Source organism: Thermobia domestica, chromosome 11, assembly GCF_964235325.1.
Source record: "Thermobia domestica chromosome 11, izTheDome1.hap1.1, whole genome shotgun sequence".
NCBI classification, from domain to species: domain Eukaryota; kingdom Metazoa; phylum Arthropoda; class Insecta; order Zygentoma; family Lepismatidae; genus Thermobia; species Thermobia domestica.
In genome coordinates, this window is record NC_137464.1 from 34,724,873 (window position 1) to 34,751,294 (window position 26,422).

The window sequence follows — 26,422 nt, forward strand, 5'->3', positions numbered from 1 at the left end:
AAATTTCATGTCAAAAATAAGAACAATAAAACGAAAATAAAACTTTCTTGTCCATTTCGTATTTATAATTCTTTTCCTATGCAATTTACCACTAATATACATTTCCCGATTATACACATAGTATCAGTATTAAAAGTGTCTTGCAAAATCATTATCAAATTATATTCTTACAAGAAGACAGTTACAAATATGCGACAATCATTTTGGAGATGAGTGTACTTATGTCTTATGAAAGAGGATAGATCCAGTAACAGACCCAGTACCCATATAAGGCAATAAGACCGCATCAAAAGGGATAAATTGGGTCAAAAACCTCCGAAATTTGAGTATTTGATATTTTTTTATCCATGAAAGGGAACGAGATGGAACCCCAAAACTTATAGAGGTACATATCCTGGTCTTAGGCCACCATACCAAATTTTTAGATTTGGCCATTTTAAAATTTATGGAGGTGGACTTAGGTCATTTACCTGGGCGCCCGGGCGCCACAATCCAGGGGCGTGAAAAGTGCGATAGGGTATCGCAAATACTACTCCTACATAAATCCATCCATAAATCCATTCATTGTTCTAATTCGAATCAATAGAGTCAAGTTGGATGTTCAAACTTCACCCTTTTCTCAATTAGTATTACAGTTAAATTAATTCATTTGATGATGAAATCGTATAAAATTTTCTGTATTAATTTATATTTGGCCGCTTAGTGTATTAGATACTGTAAGTCCCTTCTTTTCAGGGAGAGAAAGTTAACTACCTGGGCATTAAGACCACACTGCGGAGAATCAGGGAGAATCGACCATCTTTGCGCATCATACATCTTGGCAGAGAATATCAACCATGGTGTGAACCTTAAAAACGTAAGTAAATAATAAGTCTTTATCTGTTGTTGACATAAATTACAACATATTCCCGATTGGTCTTGCTAATCAGCGGACAAAACAGCTCGAATAAACGAAAAACAATCGATCCAGGGACTCAACACACAAGAGATGAGCATTCTACCACTGAGCCGCCGCGGCCTCAAGAAAGAGAATATATAAGACGACGATAGATATATTGTAAAGAATAATCTGAACCACTATTGTGTGTTTGATGCTGTCCTAACAAGAATCGAACTTGGGATCTCGTTCACCAAAATCGCAAGCTCCAACTTCTAGGATAGAAAGGACTCAGATTTTTGTAAATCACTACCAGTGCATAATATACAGAATGTAACAAGAATCTCAGACATAAAAAATCTAAAGAGAGCAAATTTCTGAAAATGATAGATTAACAACCTAAAATGTTGGATTTTGTCAAATTGGGCCAGCAGTTTTGGCTCTACACTGGTAGTCACTCCAATAGTAACTGAAAAAGCAACGTTGTCAGTCGTATTGTTACAATAGAAGCATTAATTCATGCAATAACTGAAAGGAAGGCAAGAAAGAATTGCAATCATTAGACTCGGAGGATGCAGGGTGGGTGGTGTAGGGATGATGAAATTTGTAACGAGTTGAAAGTCGGTTGTGAAAATCGTTTAAGATGTAAAATTCAAAATGTAGTTAAACTACATCTGTTACTGTTGCTTATAAAATTTACTGGATAGACTGTTTATATTACTGAAAATAAATTTATATGCCTCATGCATATATGGTACAGCTTCAAGACACACCTGGGCAATGCTGCAAGAGGTGTTCAAATTGATTTCCCTCCTGCTAAAAGCACATTTGAATATGGTGACGTATACTATCACACACACACTGCAGTGTTTCATGTTTTATTTCTGTGCCTGGTATTCTCCTTCAGGTGATCCCGGTTCTGGGTCTGGTATGATACACAGCTGAGTTTTGGTATCCCCACAAGTAAAAGTATAGTGGCGCTAGGTCAGGTAACCTGGATGGCCATTCCTCAGGATCCCCTGTGATCCATCCCTTGAAGAAAGAGCACCTTTATAGCCACTGTCATACTGTGCAGCCATAATGTAGCGGTTCTCCATCGTGCTGGAAATAAACACCTCGATACCAAGATGCATCCAGATGCATGTGCATTTTGGTTTCCAGATTGAGTGGGTATCGATCTGATATTAACTTTTTAGGCAGTAAAACGATGCCTAATAAAACACTCGACACTCATGCACAGAACGAAATGAAATCTTTCACTTTAACGTCTCATACCCTAAAGGCTAAGTTAAACGATGATTTAGGCAAGCGAATGTTGATGGAAGAATTGGTGAAATGAGAATACGTGAGGAAACGGGAGTACTCCAAGAAAACATACGGACACGATGTTGTCCACCACAAACTTACTTGCTCGGGAATCGAACCAGGGATTCCACGCACCAGAGAAAGATGGAACCAAAGATCTCAAGCGCTCTGCCACTGAGCCACTGTCCCCCTAACAATACACAGACCGTTTGGGGACAATACTTGTGGGGACAATACCGTTAACACGGAAAAGCAGCCTCATCGCTGATTAGAATGTCACCCTCTTGATTAGGATGCTGTATTGGTGTCTGCTGGAACTATTCACAGAACTCTGTTGTTCTATCATCCCCATGCAACTCTTGCGCCGATGTTCTTGTAAGGATAATACTGTTATATTATACACGTGCTTCATATTTGTAAGGAAGATCACGTGGTCCATGGTTGTAAAGAAAATCACGTACTGCATATTTGTAAACAAGACCACATGCTTCTTTACAACTACTAACATGAACAAGCAGACGACAGCCGTCATCATTGCCAACAGGACACGTGACTAAAGAGGAACACTTGCACCACCTCCACCCATAAAGAGAGTGTAAAAGTTGTCGTAGGGCCTCTAACTTCATCAGTCTCGGTTGGTTATATCCGCTCTCTTAACCGGCAGAGCTCCTCTTGCCTGGAGCTCTGAGAGATTAACTTAACCCAAGTCTCTTAGCTTGCCTGGATCTCTGAGGTTCCTTACCCACTTGGGTTGCATGGAGCTCTGTGGTCTCTTAACCACATTCCTTACCTTCTCTGAAGCTCTAAAGTATTTTAGCTGCCTGGGCCTAGCGACCGTCCATCTACCTAACAAGAATCTACATAAAGAACGTTATATTGGTCTTCTGACCTCAATTATAGTTATTTTGTTGTATTTGTATACAACAGGAGTTTTAAAATAAAAGATTATGGGAAAAGTCCGAAATCCCGTGTGCTAATTGCTCTACGTACTAACTTAGCTAGATAATTTTACAATACTGTTCACGTGACAAAATCTGGAGACAGACATACGGCTCACACCAGCCTCTTGTGCAACCTTTCATGTTGATCGTACCGGACTACATATCATCTTCGTAATCACATCAATACGCTTAGTGAACAAAGTTGTACTTTGTGGTCGTCCACTATGGAACCTCCACCACACTCTCTGTGGCTTCGAATTGTACCATGAATATCGAAATGAGCTGTTGGGACGGTGCTACCTGATTTGAATGATGCCTGTGATACTCTGTTGCGCTCCCATTCATTCACGAAGGAACATCATTTCAGCTTTTTCTTGCATTGAATACATTTCAATTTCTGAAAACACTTGATACAAAGGTAACCGATAGAACATAATTGCACTAAATTGTTCCGAAGAGAGAGCGTTAGACAAAGCACGGCCAGAAAAGTCGTGTTGCACAAGTACGCAACTCCGATTGATAAGTAGTTTGTCCACCACAGCATTCTGGTGATAACTATCAAACTCAACTTTGTATAGGTTGGGACCTTTCTAACTTTGTTCAGTTATCTCACAGATTACCATTTAATCGGATTTATCTACCCGCTGTTTGTTCCAGAGTTTGAAAATAAAACAATTACTATTCACTGCTCTGACGGTACATTTCCATACCTTTAGGAATGTTAAATGTTTTAAAATAACGATCAGGGGTGGAGCTGAGGGAGCTCCTCCCTCATGCGACGATTTATCTCATGAAGGGATGTAGAGGGGAATGCAAATGAGGAATGAAAGTTAAGAAGTTCCACACTTTTTAAATCCCGGCCATATTGGAGGTGGGTAGTCAACATAATAAAAGGCCACCTTTTCTTCCCCAATGTTTCTCCCAGATATGCAAATTATCTCGAGGCTGAACGGGCCTCAGACTCTCCAGGTGCGCAGACAACGGAAAATTTATCGGGTTGTAAGTTGAGTTGAGTTGATTTTGAGTTTAACGTCCCGTTCAGCAGCGAGGCTATATGAGACGTGGACCCAGGTCCGTGCTGGTCCACCGGAACATGTCTCGGTGCGCCCTCCGAAACCACATTATAAGTATTTTTTTAAATAACTTTTGACAGTTACCATTGGCAAAGAATCCGTGATAAGTACAGTGCGCTCTTTATATAAGACGTCCTTGCGAAAGAACATCAAAGATAAACGGTTTTATTTATTCTTCTGTATAACATAGTTCTGTACAATGAATACATATTGTTACTTTGTTTATATATATAACGTGAAAGGTACAGTGCGGCCTTTACGTAAGACGCCCTTGCGAAACTACATCAAAGATAAACAGTTATATACAATAAATACATACTGTTACTGTTGATAAACAACCCGTGAAGGGTACAGTGTGCTCTGCGTAACATCACGTAGATAACTGGTTTTAGTTGTTCTTCTGTATACCAATTATGTATAGTACATTGACATAGGACTGTTGGTAAAGGATCTGTGAAGGGTACAGTGCGCCCTTATAAAAGGTGGCCTCTGAAATATCACATTATAAATATTTTTAAAAATTCTTCTGTATACCAGTTTTGTATTATACATTCATACAGTTGCTATTGGCAGGTAAAGAGTACAATCACTTTTCAAAAGATAAAGCTAGTAAAGCAGTTAACATGTAGGTCTATTTGGTAAGATAATATAGGAGTTTTTCGTAATGCTACTCATTTAATGAAAACAAATCAGAAGCTAAGCGCAATAGATATAGCACAGTTTAATTAATTCAAGTTTTTTAAAGCTCTTTATTTGCAAATTTGATTGTTCCTGTGTATTTTAGAGCAGTGCTAGAATAATCAGTGCCTATTGTATTTCTAAAATATAGCTATATTAATTTATTGGTATATATTTAGCTTAATTTTGTTTGACAAAAAAAAAAAAATATATTACAAGAACTAAAACGTGTGTCTCTAGAAAAGACGTTTTCACAGTTTAGCTATTTACGTTACTAAGCGAATTTGGTGGTTTTAATACATAAAATGGTGCCAGTGTATATATACAGGGTGTAACTTAATTAATATAACAAACGTCAGGAGGTGATTCCTGATACCGAGATAAAACGAAAAGTACACACCAACCTGGGTGTAAAAATGCCTTCTTTCGGCGTCTTGATCACCCGTCCCTTGTGTGCTAATTGCGAGTGGCTCGCAAAAGCTGTCTTGCAGTTTTCTTGTAGTATGTCGTCAATTAGCGTGGCTGTCTAGTAGTAGGCATCTACGCAACTTGTGAGTGATATACATTGTCCGATGTTCTGTTGCTGCGCGTGGAATTGCTGTATAACAGGATAGAAGTGTTGCGTTCAACAGTAGAGGGTTGTGTCCAGGTATTCACGGTCGTGTAAAAGTGTAGACGTCGGTGTTTAAGTAAAATAGATTGTGTTAAAATGTACGTGCCTGCGCAGTAGCAGATTACCCTGTTCGCGTGCTGGCAGATATGCACCTCATTTATGGAGAGGCAAGGGGAAATATCTCAGAGGCAAGGCGTTTATATTATGGCCGTCGCCCTCAAAGGAGAGTAACTTTCCTTGTATTTTTCCCATGCCTCCATATTCGCCTTCGAGAGATAGAGTCTCTTCAATTTCCCCTACGTGAAATCGGAGGATATCACACCATGTGGACAATTGAATTTGATGACAGCGTACTAGGAATGATTAGAAATCATCCTGAAACTAATAGTAGCCATGTGTAGGGCGTAAAAGTCCACATGCAACTCTAGTGAACGATCAGCAGCAGAGATTTAGTGTGAGCGTGTGGTGCGGTATAGTGGAAATTTTGTGGTAGGACGTTATTTATTACCGGCCCGCCTGAGTGAGAATTTTTTCCCAAAATTGTTAGAACATGTGGTCTTGAACTTAAGACAACAGATTTGATCCCAGCATGATAGTACACCTGCACGTTTTGACAGGAATATGCAGACCTACTTAAATGAAACATTCCAAGATCGTTAGATTGGGAGAGAAGGACCTGTGTTATGACAACCTCGTTTACCATACTTCACGCCCCTTGGTTTCTTTTATAGGAGGAGGTATGAAACGCATTTTGAATGCAACGCCAGCCACGACAGCCGAAGAACTTGTTCGAGTTAATATAGCTGCAGCAGCCACCTCCAAAATTTCAGGCGTGTTTGACTGCACGAGGAAAATTTGCTTCGTCTTTCATCTTTGCAATGCTGTCAACGGTCGACAATATCAGACTGTTAACTGTTATTCTTCACAGCTGTCTCGTTTAAATATACTGCATTGCACAAATACTGTACAAAGTACCCCTGAATATTTCACAGTTATCCCAGTTTGTACGAAACAGGGTAAATCAGTAGTTCGAAACTGTATTTCTTCATATCATTGCGCAACACACACAACAGCTTGTGCTTCGTCGAGTTTCATTGATTCTGTGCTCAGAATTATTATCTTCCACGGAATTACGTATTACGAGGAGAAAATCTTTCAATGCAGCTTACTTTTACCCAAGTTGTATTCACATAATTTGTGGGAATCACTGTTGTCATGTCAAGAATCCCTTGTACAATCATTCACCATACACGATCTTTGCCGCCTGACTGTCTTATGCACAGTCGTTATAAACCTAATCTCGATCAAAGTTATTTTTTACATTTTCATACTCTCTTAACTTGGACAGAAAGCCATTCATTTATCACTCGTTACCATTAGCCTAGGGGATATAGCCTAACTGTGATACTTAAAAACTTGGTTCCATTTAAATTCTTCTTTCGGGCGTGTATCCTGTACTGAGACAAAATAGATCAATCACACATGTTTATTTCTCTTTCTTTCGAATTCTGAGTGTTCTAATTTGAACGATGTACGAGTACTATTACTTTTGATTGTTGAAATCTTGTACTTGATTGTTGTTCATTTTGCTCATTCAACGTTTGATAAATTACTCGAAGAGTTTTTTTCGGGAGTCACTCTTGCACTACATCCGATTGTACACTAATGGAATTTACGACTAAAAATAATGGGACATTCTATTTTGCCCGACTTCGATCCGACATTTTGTTCTCGAGTGTGGCTGTTTTTCCATTTTTCCGAAAATTTTCGGGTGGTCATAGTTCCGAGGCATTTCTACATCGAGGTTGATCTGTACTTTTCATTTTATCTCGGGAACAAGAATCTCCTCTCGACATTTCTACATTAAGTAAGTTACACTATATATATTTCACTATACGTATTATACAGATGGTGATCAGAAAAATGGAAACACCTGTAGTTGGCAACACGTCAGATGTATGGGTTGGCAGTGGTGTCGTGGTGCCCGCAGCGCCGGACCGCTGGTTGTGGTGTGTTAGGTCGGTCTCCATACTACGTCAGGCGCAGTAGAACAGCAGTGTCCAGTGGTTGCAGCAGACGGAGGTAGTGTAAAATGGGAGACCTCTCAGATTTTCAAAGAGGGCAAATTGTTGGTGCGCGGTTATGTGGAGTGTGTGTGACAGCAGTGGCTGCTGTGTTAGGTGTGTCCCGTGGGACAGTGTCGAAGGTGATGACGACGGGAAAACCACATCGGTGAAGCGAAACAGTGGTCGGAAGAAAATCATGAGTGACAGGCCAGGCCGGGTGTTAAAGCGCGTTGTCACGCAGAACCGTCGTGCCACTGCGGAGCAAGTGACGGAGGAACTCAATCAGCACCTCCCCCACCCTGTTTCGACAATCAAAGTCCGCCGCGAATTACATGACATGAACTTACGGGGTCGTGTTGCACGGACCAAACCGCTCATCAGGGACCATAACGCTTTCGCACGCCGCAAATGGTGCCGCGACCATGCAACTTGGACCGTAGAGGACTGGAAACGTGTGATATGGTCGGATGAGTCATCCTTCACCCTATTCCCAACTACGGGCCGTGTTTATGTGTGGAGAACGCCCAAAGAAGCTTATGATCTGCAGTGTCTCCGCCCAACTGTGAAACATGGCGGCGGCTCGGTGATGCTGTGGGCCGCAATATCATGGTTTTCATTGGGTCCTGTGGTCACACTTAGCGGACGAATCACTGCCAACGATTATGTCTCAATTTTAGGAGACCACTTGCATCCTATGGTCCGGATGTTGTTCCCGGACAATGACGCCATCTTCCAGGATGATAATGCACCCATTCACACAGCTGGCGTTGTTGCAGTGTGGTTTGAGGAACATCGGGATGAAGTTCAACACCTCCCCTGGCCCGCCCAATCCCCAGATCTCAACATAATTGAACATCCGTGGTCCGTCTTGGAAACATGACTCCGGCGACGATTTCCACCTCCATCCTCTCTCACAGAACTGGCCAATGCCCTGCACGAGGAATGGTGTAAAAATCCACTTGCTGTCATTCACGACCTCTATGCCTCCATCCCACGTCGCATCAAGGCTGTTCTGAAGGCGAAAGGTGGCCCGACACCATATTAATTTGGTAAGCTGCAATTTCGTTCAGGTGTTTCCATTTTTCTTATCACCATCTGTATATATATATATATATATATATATATATATATATATATATATATATATATATATATATATATATATATATAATACGTATTCACGTTGGTATGCGCGCGCCCCTTTGGTACACTTGTCCAACGCCCTCGTTAGAATCCCAGCACGGGCCTGCGTGGACCTATTGCTTAACGTGGAATCCGAACCACATGAGCTCCCGCCGGCAATCGAACCCGGATCTCCCACGCCAAAGGTGCGTACGCTAACCGCTTAGCCACGAAAGAGCTCGATTATCGGGTTCTGATCACCATGGAAATCAAATCCGACTCTCCCACGTTGCAGCCACATGCTCAGCTGCCCTAGACACCGGAGTCAGTACTGACAAAATTTTTATTTTTGAGTGTATTACAATGGGTAAAGATACAACAAGCTAATAGTTTGAGTTTGTGTCGGATACAAACTGAGGCGGTCCCTACAGAAATGGATGATAAATGATATTTTTTGTCCTTGACCGAAAGTGACCCGTTGGGATTAGACTGACTAATCCAGATACACATATTTTCATTAGATGGTCTGTGCAACTTCCGAATTGAGTGTTCACTTTGTGGATCTAACCCGAACTTCGTTCTGAAACATCGTTGAACACTAATTACAGTTTTACACAAAATTTGAAAACAAAAAAACGTTCTTCTATCTTGATTTACTGTCACCCTAGTGGAATGCGTAACTAAACATCAGGCTTACTAGCCACTAAAACATTTTGATTTTTTAAAAAATTTAACATAAGTTGTCTGCCACTGTGAATAGATAGACGTGAGTAACTCAATTTTGAAAGCGATATCATTTAAATAGCCCTATACATTACCTTTAATGAACTTTAAAATTTAATATTTTTTTGCTTCAAACACAACAATTATAATGGATGCAATGATCGTAGCTAATAGTAATGGAATTGAATGAAGAGATCGTTGTGTACTAACTACTCTTAATGGAGTAAAAACAATTTTCCATACATACATTAGATAATAGTAACCAAATTTGAGTTGATTTTGAGTTTAACGTCCCGTTCAGCAGCGAAGTTATATGAGACGTGGACCTACTAATTAACGGGGAATCGAAACCACATGAGCTCCCGCCGGGAATCGAATCCTGGTCTCCCACATCAAAGGCGCGTATGCTAACTGCTTAGCCACGATGGAAATAACCAAATTTATCCTACAACTAACGAATATTTATGATATACGGCATTTATAAGGCGGTTCAGGTATAATTTGCTTTCCCGTAATTTCTTTGCATCTCACCATGGAGTTCTTTAAATTAAAAATACTATTACACAACAACTCGTAGAGTTCAAGCAAACTAATGTATAGTTGTGATGTTTTACATTTTTTAAAAGAAGAAAATAATGGCAAATCCTATTGCTTCTTATAAGAATTATACAGGAAGTTTCAAAACAAAACGACAACGTTTGGGAGGTGATTCCTAACACCAAGATAATACAAAAAGTGTAGACCAACCTGGGTGCACAAATGCTTCCTTTCGGAGTTATAGGCTGCCGAAGAAAAAAAAAACTTTAAAGGACCATAGCTCAAAGCTATGGGACCCACCGTACGGTACTCGGGTCAAGACCACTTAGGAACTAATATGTGCCCTATCCAAAAATTCATATTTCAGAATCCTAAGGTACTCACGTAGCAATTTTTATAGAGGGAGTTTGGCTACTGGCATATAATTTGAAGAATTCATTAACTATCCATATAAAAATTGTTGCAGAAGTACCTTAGGATTCTGAAACATGGATTTTTGGATAGGGCTCATATTAGTTCCTAAGTGAAGTCTTGGCCCGAGTAGGGTAAGTCCCATAGTTTTGGAGCCATGGTCCTTTAAAGTTAATTTTTTCATGTTTTCGACAGCCTATAACTCCGAAAGGAAGCATTTGTGCACCCAGGCTGGTCTATACCTTTTGTTTTATCTTGGTGTCAGGAATTACCTCTCAAACGTAGTCGGTGTTGTTTTGAAACACCCTGTATAATGTTTGTATTGGCTCAACATGGACTGCACTAGGCGAGGGGAAGAATTTTGCTTCAGCATTATAACGTCATGACAGCCCTGTTATTCTGTTTTTTTTCTTTCTTTTAATATCAGTGCCAATTCGTGATTAGTCGTACTGGGTCAATGAAACCTACCTGAGCCAGTGGCGGCGATTGGACGTTAAAGTGGGGGGGGGGCAAGATATGATCTGAATATTTGTTAATCTTAATTTCTCTGGTTATTTCTAACACTTTGTTTGACGAAAAGTTGTACAACTAATAGAATACCATCTTTTTCTGTTAAAATACCGTACATCGTATTTTATATTTTATTAAGTAAATTGACAAGAGTAACGCAAGTAGGTACTAGCCCTTTGTACTCTTAAACAACGAAGGTGTAAGAAGATATTTGTTTCCTTGCTTATGAACATCTTAAAATTCTGTCTGGAAAATTGTGTGATCAGATTATTTAATAACAAATTTATGAAACCAATGAATAGAAAGGATTATATTAATCATAGCAATGAATAATGAGGCTTGTTTTGCAAAAGGTATATTGAAACTGGGGATTAACGAACAACTTATTTTTTTAATTGCACTCATGCTATTAAATGTATATTATTACTCTTAAAAAATTAAAGACAGTAAATACTACAAGCATATGCTACGACATTTAAAGAAATATTTGCTTTTGCAGCTTCCCGAAACATGTTTGTTGTCATTAGATGCAGTCTCACTTTCTTGGAACACATCAAAACACAATACTTAGGATTACTCCACATTCCAATCCTAAAACCTGGAATTATGTTGAATTCACTAAATTTAATTGTATATACACTCGTACACCCCTAAACGCAGCACTTCACTCGTATATTACACTGCAAAACATGGAAAAGGTAGAAATTGTTTGTTACTACTCTCTTTTTAATCAATATTCCGTAGACCCTACTATTAGAAAGAAGAAAAGACATTAGGAACTGCCAACTTTTGTGCAATTAAAGAATAACTTGTAAAAGACTTTTCTTTTTTTGCGAAATGTTCTCTCAATTAGTTTCAAAGCGGCTGACTATCATATCAAGCCTTTGTAAGAAGTGATAGTATGCTGGAATTATTGTGCTCTAATTAGTTTATTTTGGGCCATTTTCCGTAGCAATTAAAACGAAATTCCTGTAGCTTTCTTAACTCCACGGGAAGACAACCAATACGTACTCACCCAACGGCAAATATTATATAACACCATTTTTTTCCTATGAACCAGTAAAACATACAAAAACTTTACATTTCCAAATGAAACTATATACATTAATGGGTTACTTTAAAAATGTGGGGGGCGTTGCTCCCCTTTTCCCCCCTAATCGCTGCCCATGACCTGAACCATACTATTCAGTAGACTAGTATAATCATTAGAATTTGATGCACAGTTGCTTCTTCGTGTGTTAGTTGTTTGTTTTCATTATGAGACTATACTTGTTCGTAGATTACTTGGAGCGGAATTCCTTACTTCTAGCTATTTAGTTTGACCAATATCTATGTTTTTAGTATGACATCATGTCTCGTGTCTCGTTCCTTTAGTTAACCGCGATTAACGAATGAATCACTGCTTTTGTAATCGCGTTTGTATATGGTACGTACATGTTTCGTTTCTGTGTTATTTTGTATTACATATCAGTTTAAAAATTTTAAAGAAACATGGGATATCGCAATCAGAAGTCTAAGAGGCAACGAATCATCCAACATTGATTTATATTTATGAAATAGGTTTTTCTTCTTTTATTTATGAAATATGAATTTGATGATAAAGATTTTTCTTATCTTCTTTACAGAATCCTCTATTGGCATACCTCTACTACTTAAATCAAATCCCCGTTGCGCTGTCCCCATCAAGTAACAATATGCTTTATATTTCGTATGAGGATCATCCAATACAGCAATACCACGAGATTGGCTTGAAGATCAGTGTAACAACAGATGATCCCACCATGTTCCATAGCCAAGAGGTATTTATATTTAGATTATATAGACATTTATAGCAGTGCCGGACTGGCCACGTTGGCTACTTGGCGATCACCAAGGGCCCGAGGGCGGGCAGGGCCTGTAGGCCTTGGTCGAATTTTCGCGATCGAAATGTTTCTTCAGTCTTCCTACCAAGAACGTTGCGGATGCCTAAGTTCGTCTTTCCGAAAGAAATCTCCTGTCACCCTTGCTCATATCAGTACGGCCGTGAGCCAGTAAAACATAGTACTTAGCAAAGACTCCCCCTAGTCCATAACGGCCCCTTTGCGCTTACCCTCCCATGTGCTCAAGTCACATGTGAAAGGGCATTTTCTAAATTGAAAATTGTTTTAAACTAGACTAAGATCTACGATAAGCCAAAATCATTTGTCTCCTTTACTTTTTATGTTTACAGAAAAAGATTTATTTCAGAATGTAGACAAAGAAAAAGTAATTGATTTAATTGCCTCACTGAGTGAAGAACTGCGTAAAAACTGCCAAAGTAACTGAAGTAACTTCACGATTACGTTTGATACCTCAGTATTATTGTAACTTTTTTGCGATCAGTTTGTTTTGTACTACATATTTATTCAGTACAGAAAATATGATTTTGTCACTTATATTTTGCAACTGACGTATAAAGTATATTATACATATGGGTAGGGGGCCATTAAGAACCCGCGCCAAGGGCCCTCAACTTAGCCAGTCCGACACTGATTTATAGCAAAAACGCTGTTGTCGAGTTTAAAAAGTTGTAATATTTACATATTCATCACACCAGTATGTTAACACAATTTTTCTCTACACTGACATTTCTCTTAGGTAACAGAGGTACAGTATGGTTAGTCCTAGAACTCCCAAAGATACCATTAAACAGAGACAGAAGCCTGCTTTCATATTAGTGCCAGATGGTACAGCCTGCCCAAATAATAACTATAAAGGTAACCAAGGAAGTTCCGTCGCTTTTTGTGGAGGTCTGTGATCAATTGACACTCACACCGTGAGTTGAATGCGAATGAAGATAAGTCGAAGGTCAGTTGTTAGTGTGAGAATATCCAACATATTGCTTGGTTGTGGCAGTTCAGTTGAACGTGCGTAAGGACAGAGTGAACATGGGACCTCCACAGAGCGTCGTAAGGGCATGTATGCTGTACAAGTTCAAACTGGGCTCAAACACCGCTGCAGCGGAACGGAAAATATGCCAGGCCTTTGGTGAGGATGTCGTGACTACACGAACAATGCAGCGGTGGTTTAACAAGTTTAAGAACGGTGAAGAAACACTCGAAGATGCACCACGTGTTGGAAGACCAACATACGTACAAAATGAATATCTTCAGGCAGCAATTGAGGCAAATAGTGGCCAGACATGTGAGGAACTGCGACTACAATTCAGTGTGAGTTGAGAAACCATTCGGCAGTATCTCCATCAACTTGGGAAGCACTGCAAGTTGGGTCGATGGGTTCCACATGGTTTGACTCCGGGCCAGAAGGCAACGCGAGCAGACACCTGTATTTCTTTTCTGTCTCTTCTGAGGAAGGAGCCATTTCTGGACAGGATGTTGACATGTGATGAGAAGTGGGTCCTGTACAAAGCTCCACGGCGCCGTCATCATCGGTTAGCATCCCTTGAACCGGTTTCAGAACAGCCGAAACAAGTACTGCACCAGAAGAAGGTCCTCCTGTGTGTTTGATGGACTGCCCGTGGCATCGTGCATCAGGTACTGCTGCTACCGGCTAGTGAGAGCATTACTGCAACTGTGTAATGTCAGCAGTTGAGCCGTGTTCAAGAATTCAAAACTCTGGAGCCAGCACTTCTGAATCACAAAGGAGGAGTCCTGTTACAGGACACACTAAGCCCCACGTGGCTAGGATGGAAAACGCTATTGCAACCGTCCGATTATCACCTGTTCCATTCCTTGGACAGTCACCTTAGAGGACGCCAGTTCAAATTCCTAGTAGAGATGCAAAATGCACTTGATACCTTCTTCACTTCACGGCCCACCAAGTTCTACCGCGATGGAATCCATGACCTTTCAGAACGGCAGAAGATTGTCGATGCTGATGGGGACTATTTTTGATCTTCCAGGTACGTCTTACAAGGTACATTTGCGAAGTGTCCCCTGGGATTCATGTAAAACTGATTTAAATGCAATGTTCTCCATGGCTCAATGTGTATTGTACTAATTTTAGCAACCCATATGGGTAATTTGCATATTTATGAGCCTTCATATACCCGGAATTCAATCATGCAGTACTATAACGCTCGGTCACAAAATTACTTTTAGTTTCTTTAGATGTAACTGAACATGAATGTGGGCATATGCAAAACAAATTGGATCAAGTACTGCTTCTCTGACACGTGTTCTGCCCCACCGGCCGCCATATTGGATTCGCCTTTTGGTTTTTCAAATGGGAATAGGTGCATGCGATACATCAAATTTATATAAAATTTTCTCGGAAATTCATTGGTGTAGTGAGTTTTACGATAGCTTGTACCATTTGTGAGATATTAATGTTAAATCCCTCTAGGCACTTCGCGAATGGACATTGCAGAGTAATATCAGTTACGCTTACGTTTTTGATGTTGACAAATCAAAACAATATCTAACTGGGAAAGTACTGTAGTTATAAACAAACTTCCTACAACATTGGTGTCATAATCTACATTTCTGTGAGTGAGTATACTATAATAAGGAAGTATTGTATTACGAACAAAATGCCTAATGTAAATCTAGATACGATCAGATTTTGGTGAAGATCTACCATATCCTATTTACGTCTGTGTATCTGTATGTATGTAAGTTCAGAAAACATTTCGTCAACAATAAATCACGTAATAGATCACATATACATACGGGGCCCTGCACAACTTTTAATGGTTGAATTTGTGAAGTGCCTCACATTTAACATGCAATATCTTGCAAATAGTACAAGTTACCGTAAAACTCACTACACTAATGAATTTCCGAGAAAATTTTGTATGAATTCGATGTATCACATGCACCTATTCCCATTTGAAAAAACGAAAGTTGAATCCAATATGGAGAACTTTGCATTTAAATCAATTTTAGATGAATCCCGAGGGAACACTTCGCGAATGTACCTTGTTAGGTGATATATCGATGTTCGAAGGTGATGGGTGAAAAAGCAATAGAACTTTGTTGGTTATCTTTATACATAAACATCATTTAAAGTGATTTTTTTAAAGGTCTTTTTCTGTACTGTACACTAAATTTTCTACTCCAAAAATAGAAGTCTTTTCGTCTCCTCAACTTAAGACAAGAGTTGAGGATTTAAACATCCAATTCTCCATTATATTTACATATCAAAAGTGTTACTTTAGGCATTTATCCATAAAGAAAGACCTTGGCCATCTTCATCGTGTCCTATCCAAATTTAAGACTTTCTGAATATACGTACAGCATAGTTTCCTGTCAGAAAAAATTGTCGCCAAAAATAAGGTAAAAGGTCTCGTTCTAGGTCATCTTTTATAAGTCAAGAAATAACATTTGCATCAACCAAAACACATCCAATTTGATAGGAGAGTGGGATGCGTACCTTGGCTCCCTGATTCAAAACATACACTGGGTCTAGACAGCTCTGCTAACATTTTATTATAATCTGCCAAAACTAAAGAAATACCTTAGGATCAAGATAAGCCTTAATAATTGACCTTAAACTGCTAAAACTAAGGAGAGCGTCAATGTTCGCCTTGAGAAAATTGTAGTGGGTATTTAAGGGTTCCTCTCCATATAGGTAAGACCAATAGGTATTTTTACGTACCATCCGTCTAATGCTTCTCAAAACAGGAATTAAGGGTGTCCAACGTATCTCGGTTAACTTCGAAATTAAATTGAAAAATGGTAAGGTCTTTGACATCAATCTCAAGGTTTTATTCCATAAACAGAGGTACAAACTAAGTCACCAATATACCTTAGTGGCCCTCTTCTAAGATAGAATGGTCCAAGGTCTCCACCCAGGGCCCTTTCCCAATTTCAAGAGGGCTAGAGTCTCTTGTCAAACATTACTAAAAGTATACTATCAAAAAGTTGATTTTGGCCTAGGAATCTCTGAGCTTCCCAAAATTTGATCTGGAGCAATAGTACGTTTATTGTATCACTGGGCTTTTATATGTTAAGAGCAGTCTAACAACATTTTATCTATCTAGGTAATTAAGCAATTACGTTTCCTTAAATTTTCTATGTGACATGGACTTCATGAGATATCGATCGTAACTGTCCGCTAGTATGGCCTAATATGGGGCATGCAATGCGACCTTCAATACCGAGACGGATGAGCAAAAAGATATCTTGAGATGTGAACTCGTATAGCGCCCTACAGTTCCTCAATCGAGTTAAGATCCCAAGGCCATGGAAGGTGCTGGAAATTCGCACACTATTCTTCCAACTGTTCCTATACATGACGTTCGTAATAGCTAGGTCCAGCATTGGTGCATCGAAGGGAATTAGTGGGGTTTCTAACTTTTCCCATTGAGTATTTCATATACTGTTGAAATAGGATTTCAGCGCCATTAAATCTTGTAACTACAACAATGTCTCTGCGTGTATGAGGGTTAATTTATACGTATGACAATATTTCATTTTCAAATGTTTAGAAATTAGCAGAATATAGGATATACTTATCCAGGGAGAGCAAAAAGAAAGGAAATGTATTGGAATTAAAGAAAGTCGTACTTCATTTTTTAGCGATTTGATTGTTCATCTAATCATACAGATGTTGTGCAGCCTACGTTTGGCCGATTTCGTTCCTTCCCTCTCCCGGGCAGAATGGACTCACTCGACCTGGCTCGTGGCATCCTGCAGTGTTGTGCAGTGGCTTACTGGGAACGGAGTTGTTTTTCCGCGCGGACGACAATATCGCACAAAAGAGGACCATTGTTGTGAGTGTTGTGTTAAATTTGTTTCCAAGTGTGTGGGTTTCCGCTCTGTGACCAAAATGCCGCCCAAACTAAGCCGGTTTTGGGAAGGCTATATTGCGGCTCTGTATGACGCCCACGTTAGTGTTTCTGTCATTAGAAAAGTGCAAGAAGAATGGTTGCAACATCAGTTTAAGTGGAATAAAAATGTTATTAAAAAGTACAAGGGCAACGAAGCTCCACCATTTGGATCACCAGCGAAGTTGCCTAGGGAGCAGGAATGCACTAAGGCCACCTCCACCATGCAGAGGAAACTTCGCAAAATGGCAATGCAAGAAAATCCGCCAACACAAAGGTGTATGGCTAATCGTATGACGTGTGTTTGGGAACTGTGAGCCGGACGTTACACCATCAACTCAAGCTGGAAAAAGTCATGAAAGCTCGCGGCCATCTTCTCACGGATGCCCACCAAAAGGAACGAAAGTGTAACGCCCGGAAGCTGTACGAACGGCATCTGGCAAAACAAAGGTGGATGTACGTTGTAACGCTCAATGAAGCATGGATTTACCTTTCCGACTGCGAGCTATCATGTACCGAGACAAAGGCGCCAAGAACTTCAGAAGGTGGGTCCGTGTCTGTAAAGAATCTTTCCCAAAAGGGTTCATGGTCGTTACTGGCTACTGTTATCGAGGTAAACTGAAGATTCGTAGGGTAACGAAGAACTGCAAAATAAATTCGCAGTATTTTCAGGAGCAGATCATGCGGCCGATCTACGAGCATGAGATTCCAACAATGTACGGAAATGACGCCAATCTGGTACGGATTCACATGGACAAGGCCTCATCACATACCTCACGATTGTCCCTCGCATTCTACAAGGAGATGGAGGTGGCAAGTGGTATACAGGTGATACCTTTCAATGAGGTACCTGTTAAATCTCCAGATGCAAGTCCTATGAACTATTGTGGATTTGGATTGCTGAAGCGGGCTTTGGGAAAACGGCGTGTGACAACTGTGGAAGGACTTTGGAAAGCTGTACAAAGGGAATGGGACAAGATTCCCCTTCCAGTTCTTCAGAGAAGCCTATTACAGTGGAAATTACGCTGTCGGGCTATTGTTAGGAACCAAGAGAAACACATCGAGCACTTACGGACCTGGCGCCATGGATTCTTCTAAATTTTTAGGTAAGTCGAAATTGGCCAAATGTAGACTGAACAACCTCTGTATAAACCTAAATAAAGATTGAAGAAAATGTATGAACGATTGAAGCGCTTGTCGAGCTTGTAAACCCTACCAGTTACTGAATGTAACGTTCACCTCATAACCAGTCTTGCACCATCACGTACAATTTTGTCGATGATTTAATTTATGAATTGCACTCTTGACATTATTGTTGATCAAATTTGACTACGGCTATTATCGTAAAATCTCACTAGTATAGCCGTTTGCGAGATTACGGTCAACATTTCACAATCTGATCTTCATAAAATCTGAAAACAATAAAAACACTTTAATGAATTTAATTTGCCTGAATATTACACGTTTGAATGCTTCTAGTCTGTAGTACAACTACTATTCTTCACAGTCTTCAGACATATTGCTCGTGAATCTTTTCACAAAGGAATAATAGAGAGGATAACAGACAGTTTGTCTCGTACGCTTGTGCTGGCCACACGTAAACTCGGCCAGCAGTTGGAAACAATGTAAAGGAAGACTCATCCAACCAGACGACAGTTTTCCACTGCTCCATTGTCCAGCTTTTATGGACGTTGCACCACTCTCTCCGTATAGCAGCATGGTCAACAATCACGAGTGGTTTGGGAATTGCAGATTTGCCATAAATACTCCGCTTATGGAGTTCTCTTCTGATTGTTTTGATGCTACCAGAGCTTGTAAGCACTATATTTAACTCAGATGCGACTTTTGGCGCCGTGGTGATCTGCTTGGTCACAATCTTACCTAATGTGCGTCTGTATCTGTCACGTAACACACACTTGCGTTCACGCTGGTTCTTCGCTGATGAGTTTTTTCCGGAACATTCGTAGGCATTCATAATCTTCGAGACTATGCCTCTTCATATACCAAACATTTCTGCTATTTTCGTCACGGAAGCTCCCACCATACGCGCACCCACAATCTACCCTCTTTGAAACTGTCAGCTCAGACATGATTCACGATAACCTGCAAGAACCGGTCGCTGAACTGTAACTGGCCTATCTGTTACATTGGCCAGGTTGTATACCTCACAGGATGTGCCGGTGACCACCGCGACACCTACAATTCAGATACAAATCGGGTTCGAAATGGCTACCTGTTTTATACCAGGTGTTTCCATATTTTTGTCCATCGCCTGTATATAAATGTTCACTGTGAAGCAAGCAGTTCATTAGGAACGATGAAAGACGAAATCTCCACCTGACTCGCCGTTCTAAAACAAATTTAAGTCAAGTGTGAGTCAGTTAAAGGTAAAAAAATGTCCCATGAACTGAATTCAATAATAAATAACAAGAAAAAATACTTGCTAAGGTTTATGGTCCTTGGTATTAAAAATATTTTAAAATTCCGCAGCATTGACATCATTAGTTAGGTTTTAAAAAAAGCAGTTAGGTACGTATATATAGTTTTTCAAATTGGTCTCAGTATTGAAATTGGCAATTGAAGACTCGCTGTAGAAAATAATGGAAGTGCCAAAAATAATAGTTACTGTAACAGTAAAGACAAAAGATAGTAAATTGTGCCCAAGCATCACAAAATAAAAAATACTATTGCTTAGAAATATAACCTAGCATATAACGAAGTATGAAAATCTAACTAAGCCATAAACGTATTTTAAAAATAATAAAATAAAATAAGTGAAACTATTTCAACACACTTACATTGTTTTCTACAGCGAGTCTTCAATTAGCGTACTTAATAAAAGCAAAATATGCTCATTAAGCATATTTTAGGTTATATTAATTTGATATATATTAACTTATCAACCCACCCATGAGAACTTTTGCCATAGCGTGATCGGGAGGAAAAAAGTAAGAAATATAGCTATTTCTTGTAGAGTCTTTGTATAAAGAAATTATATATATATATATATATCCTCTCGATAAAACAGAAGGCATGGAACGTGGTTGTTAACAATAGTTATGCAACTTATATGCATCTGGTCATCTAAAATGTTCGTGTAGTTACTAGCACTAACGCTCTGAGAGTACCAATATGATCTGCGGAATACATGAATTTGTGACCCACATCAGCACAGAATTGTCACCATGTTTAGCGGTAGAGGTAGGCAGTGAGGACCATATGCCTCTTTGGATATCTGCTGTACATAAGCCTGGCCTGTTATTGAAAACAAGGAGCAAGACGACTGTCAGACCATATTATTATTTTCTAATTATTAGCGTTTCACATTTTAGATGTGAACACTATCTTTTTCGGGCTACAAGTTTGGCGTCAGTTGTTAAAGGGTTCAAGATCGCAACCCGATCGCGGTTGAAGTTATAGATCATTCCAGATGTATGAATTCTGTAGTCAGTTATGCCTAGTTGATTCTATGTTTTTCTGTGACATTCGCTATATAACACACCAATAGTCTTGCATATATAATGAAGTAGTATATCATGTATTTTTATATTAAATATAAATTTTCCTTTTCTGCAGAATGCTCTGGAAGAAGAGTACACACGGGTAGAAAATATATACCATTTCCGTCGCACTGATATCATGGAGCTAGCCTTCAACAGTGTGTACATGAGCTCCTTCAGAGAAGAGGTAAGTTCTAACAGAACCAGAAAGTAACACAGTATATACATTTTTTTCAGTCAATACCCCAGGAAAATATCTTAGAAATAATGGGCGCAGCTTGCGAAAGAGAAATATGCGAGTGCTATACTAGTAATTCAAATAAATAATAATTATCAGATACCAATAAACAATAACATATAAAAAATAACCAATTGTTAAGTCATATATAGTAGGTTTAAGGCGACGAACATTCAAGGGGACAGAAAATTCGATTTCTGATAGACTTGCGTAACTTCCGGAGTTTCCTTGTAGATAGGTTGTTACTTTTTTTTTTTTTAAATTGAACTTTAGAGTACAACGTTTGTAAATTAGAACACTTTGAGTAGACTTAGATTGGTAGCATTAGTTAAGGATACATTGTACATTACCTACGCATATTGCTAATGTTGAATGAAAGCACCTACAATTTGCTATGAGATATTTGGGGATTTCCACCACTGTTTTGAGACCGCAAAACAAAACCGTGTGTGTAAATGAGAAATATAATTTAAAGTAGTAGTTAACATGTATTTTGTTTTATTTTTAATGTACTGAAGTGTGTGATTGTGTAGCGAATGTTGGTTATGTAACTCTAAAGTTTTTGACAATTCTTAGGCAGTAATAGAATAGGTTAACTGGATTATACTTGACGTAGGTGATAATGTAGATCCAAAATCAAGAAGTCCACTTGCTAAGTGGTGTTATTTTTGATCTAACCTATCAGTTTATTTAAGTAACTTTGTAAATGCTTGGTTTTAAATCTCGACGGCCGACTGCGATTAAGATTTACTATAAATGTATTGGTTTTAAAACTCACTAGTTTTGACTATTGACATTTTTCTAGTTGCTCCAAGTTCTACTTCGATTTTGACTATCAGTGACGAAATAGTTTGAAGCATTTATACAAAAAGATGCTTGTACTGCAGCTCATTTCTCTCAAAATCTGGGCCGAAATCATTACACGTGCGTACGAATTTTTTTTTGAAGAAATTTTAACTGATATTTTTTAAAGATTGAGTATCATGTCAGCACTTTGAATTTTACATAACTTACATGACGCTGTCTGATGTATTTGTGTTAACAACAAAACATTAAATTAGAAACTGCTTACATTTACAAAAATAATGTTTAGACTACTTACAACACTAACAACATTTACAGACTGAATTTTATGAAATTGAAATACTGAAACTAAAACAAAAGCAAACTTTCATATTTTTCCAAAACTGAAAATCAACATACACAATACTTTCAATAATGAGATTAAAGTATGAAGATTCCTTGACAATATGGTTAGCAAACGCGTCTTCGGCATGATATATCACGGCTCAATTCCCGGTAGGAGTTTAGTTACTTCAGACTGCGCATTGAACAATAGGTCTACGTCTTGGTGCTGAAAGTGAATATTCAAATGGATATTGAAATTAATTCTTCCTACTACTCGCTCTTCTTCCGTCTTTCCGTCTGTGGCAATATGAAAAAGAAAATTTCCTCGCAAGATGTATCCAATCCAATTGGCTTTCAGAGGAAGGATGCTGACAAAAAGCGTCCCTTTTTCTCCTACCTGTTCTAGAACATCTTCGTTTGTTGCTGTCTCCGTCCATTTTACCTTCTCATCTTCCTTCAACACCACGTTTCGAAGCTCTGTAAATATTTCTTCTCTAACTAACTAATGTCCAAGTCTTCGAGCCATACAGTTCAATACTCCGTATATAATACTTTGCTAGCCTCTTCCTTAGGCCGATGAAAGTCTGCTAGTTAAGAGTGACCGTTCCTAGTTGACTACCTGTTTGACTACCGTAATTCTTCACCTGACCTCTTTAGTGCAGTAGACGTCTCTCATTATACGCTTCCCAGACATTTGATGCGATCGATCTCTTTAAGTTCTGTTTGTTCTACTCTGACCCGTAAGATGATGTTTCTTTGGAATATTATCATAACCTTCGATTTTTCGACATTGATTTTTATTCCGTATTGTCCATCATTTCCTGTAGTTCTTTTCCGGTTCTAGCTATGATAACCATGTCATCCGCATACCTGACCTAGTTAGCTTCCTTCATTAAGCATTCACTGTAAATGTTTAATAATTTGGGCGACATACTACATCCTTGTCTGATCTCTTTTCTAATTTTCTACACTATTGGTTTCTCCTTCATTCAAGCGCAATTTCACTCGTTGCCCTAACCACAGGTTACGAATGAGTCATCGGTCTCACCAGTTGACTCCAATTTCTTTAAGTATTTTCAAAAGTTTGATCCAATTGACCAAGTCGAGTTTTTTTTTTTTTTTTTTTTTCAGTTGAAGCACAAACACAACTCGTCGAAAACAACGAAATAACAGGCAACCAAGAAAGTTCGTGTGGTTTTTACACTTGCCGCTATTTTTCGTGGGGTAGTAATCATTTCTGCCGCCAGGGTACCTGTATGTAACAGTTTCTGAAAGCTGAGACATTGGCACGTCGGCTAACGTAGATAACAGGTCGAATTCGACAGTTCGAGATCAAGTATTCGCAGTGAACCATGTCTGTGTCGAACGCAGTAATCAGGGCTTGTTTACTGTATGACTTCAAGTTGGGCACAAAAAGTGCGGAATCAGCAAGAAAAATATGTGCAGCGTTTGGAGAAGGTACAATTAGTGAACGGACAGCTCAAAACTGGTTTCAGACCTTCCCGACCGGCGATGAGACACTTGAAGACAAACCTCGATCGGGCAGACCAAAATCTCTTGATTTGGACCAACTTAAGGCAGCAATTGAAGAGGATTCAAGTCAAACGTGTCAAGCACTCGCTCAATGATTTGGGGAAAGCGATGAAACTATTCGTGTGCACTTGCATGAGCTTGGAAAATCGTGGAAACTAAGTAAGTGGGTCCCTCACGTGCTGACTGCTGCGAACTGTCTCCAACGACTGAACATTCGCTCTTCCTTGCTGACTAGGAACAACAACTGTCCAACTTTGGACCGTGTGATGAAAAGTGGGTAATGTACGATACCAAAAAACGCTCGTGTCATTGGCTATTGTCAAATGACTCCGTGCATTTAAGTGCAAAACCTGCTCTTCATCAGCAGAAGGTGATGCTGTGTGTATGGTGGACTACTGCTGGGATTGTGCATTATGAGTTCTTGGAAAGTGGTGAAACCGTAACCAAAGAGGTGTACTCAGTACAGTTGCAAAGAGTAGCCAAACAGCTTTAAAAAAAATAATAAAAAACACTGCACTAGTGAATAGGAAGGGTGTTCTTGTCCACCAAGACAACGCTAGACCTCATACAGCAAAGATGATCCTGAAGGTGATTTCTTCTCTCGGCTGGGAACTTCTGCCACATCCAGCGTATTCACCAGACATTGCTCCATCAGACTACCATTTTTTTTTTTTTTTGTCTATAAACAATCATATCCGCAATCGACAATTCAAAACTGGAGAAGAGGTTAAAAACGCTGTGGCGCAGTTTTTTGAGCCCCAACACAAAGATTTCTTCAAAAATGGCATCTACAGGCTTGTAAAACGATGGGAGAAGATTGTAGAAGCGGATGGTGGATATTTTGCGGAATAAACATAAGGTAAACGCATTTTTTGGAACTTCTCTTTTTTGTATTGAAACTGCACGAACTTTTTTGGTTACCTGGTAAAATAGGTTTACATTGATTAAAAGAAACCTATATTTTCACGATTATTTAACTCATGGAAAAATACGTTTCATTTCAGGCAACAGAAAGTGATGTCCCAGCAACAAGAAGGGAATTTAGAAAAGGAATACATGCAGACGAAATAGAGTTCATCTTGGGACTTCCGAATCGAAATTAGAGGTAATCTTCAATAGCATATCAGTAAAAACTCGAAGTTCTTGTATAAAGTTTCTGTTTGTGGAAGTGCGAGACATAGTGAATCTCTTGAAAGGTGAAATGTGAGTACAATGTGTTCAATCAGATATATGGACTCATAAAGAGTGTTCTGGTTGTGAGAAAGACGTTTATGTCCGGCCACATGTATCCCTGAATGTAAAAGCTTTCTACGACGAACAACGGGTATAGCTAGTTCCTTGCCCTGCTCGGTCACCTCATATGTGACCCAGGGCCGTCCTTAGGTAATTTGGTGCCACTTGCAATAAAGACATTTGCCATCCCCATCCCAAGAAAGAGCAATCTTAAAACTATGATTTTATATATATATATATATTGTTCACACCATCGTAAGTTTATTAGCATTAATGAAAATATACGAATCACTGAATGATAATAGATGTATGATAATAATAAACTATTAATAAGAAGAGTTATACTATTGGTGAGAACGTATAAAATTAGCGCAGTTTTTGGCAGAAATTAACTTTGAACCATATGCATACACACAAAAATACACCCCACTACTCTCTCTCTCTCTCTCTTTCTTACGATACAAAGTGAAATGACGAAAAGCTTATGATAATTATGCCAAATCAAACGTATTGCATCAAGTTCTCGAGGACTGTAAGAATATTGCAGAATATTACGTTCTTTTTCAGACCTTTTTCACCCTATACTTTTACACCTACCCTTTTCCCCCTACCCTTTTCCGTAACATATTACGAAGTTAAAACTGTTTAACCTTATATTATCAGTTTAGAAGAAAAGAAAGAAAAAACGATCAATTAGCTGTATCACAACTTGACATGCACAGCTCTCAAAATCATCTTAGTTGTTAGCTTGTCATCTGAGTGTACGTTACGCACATATGCTTCAAGTTACAATATCATTGAATGATATGATCCTATTAAACTGAAACCTAGTCCACAATAGGTTTAGTCCGTCAGAATAATAATCTTTATGAGATCATCTACCATATAGAAGATCTGGGAGTTGTTTTAAACTGATATTGACGGCTTTAGACAATAGTCCATACCCATAATAACAAATTCCAATTATTAGATTTAAATTATAGGTTGAAGCATTATCTTAATTGGTTTAGCATTATTCCTGGTCTAGTTTAAACTCCTTGGTTATTATGAAGCATGATTCGTAGGTTGATCTTTCAACTTGCGATGTGTATGTTTATGGTGTTCTTTGTTATGTTGTAAATGAAAGTTTTAATAAGCGTAATACTGGTAGCTCAGTGTCTTTTGAGTTTTATATGTTCCTTAATAC

At 39.0% G+C, this 26,422-nt stretch overlaps 1 protein-coding gene across 1 annotated transcript; it reads left to right on the forward strand.

Moving 5' to 3' along the window:
- Positions 1 to 744: 744 nt before the first annotated feature.
- LOC145665106 (AMP deaminase 2-like) lies at positions 745 to 25,106 on the forward strand. Its single transcript, XM_081732380.1, has 4 exons — positions 745 to 856; positions 12,482 to 12,655; positions 21,181 to 21,291; positions 25,008 to 25,106. Exons 2-4 carry the CDS (start codon positions 12,551 to 12,553, stop codon positions 25,104 to 25,106), a joined length of 315 nt encoding a protein of 104 aa, XP_081588506.1. The 5' UTR covers positions 745 to 856; positions 12,482 to 12,550.
- Positions 25,107 to 26,422: the final 1,316 nt, after the last annotated feature.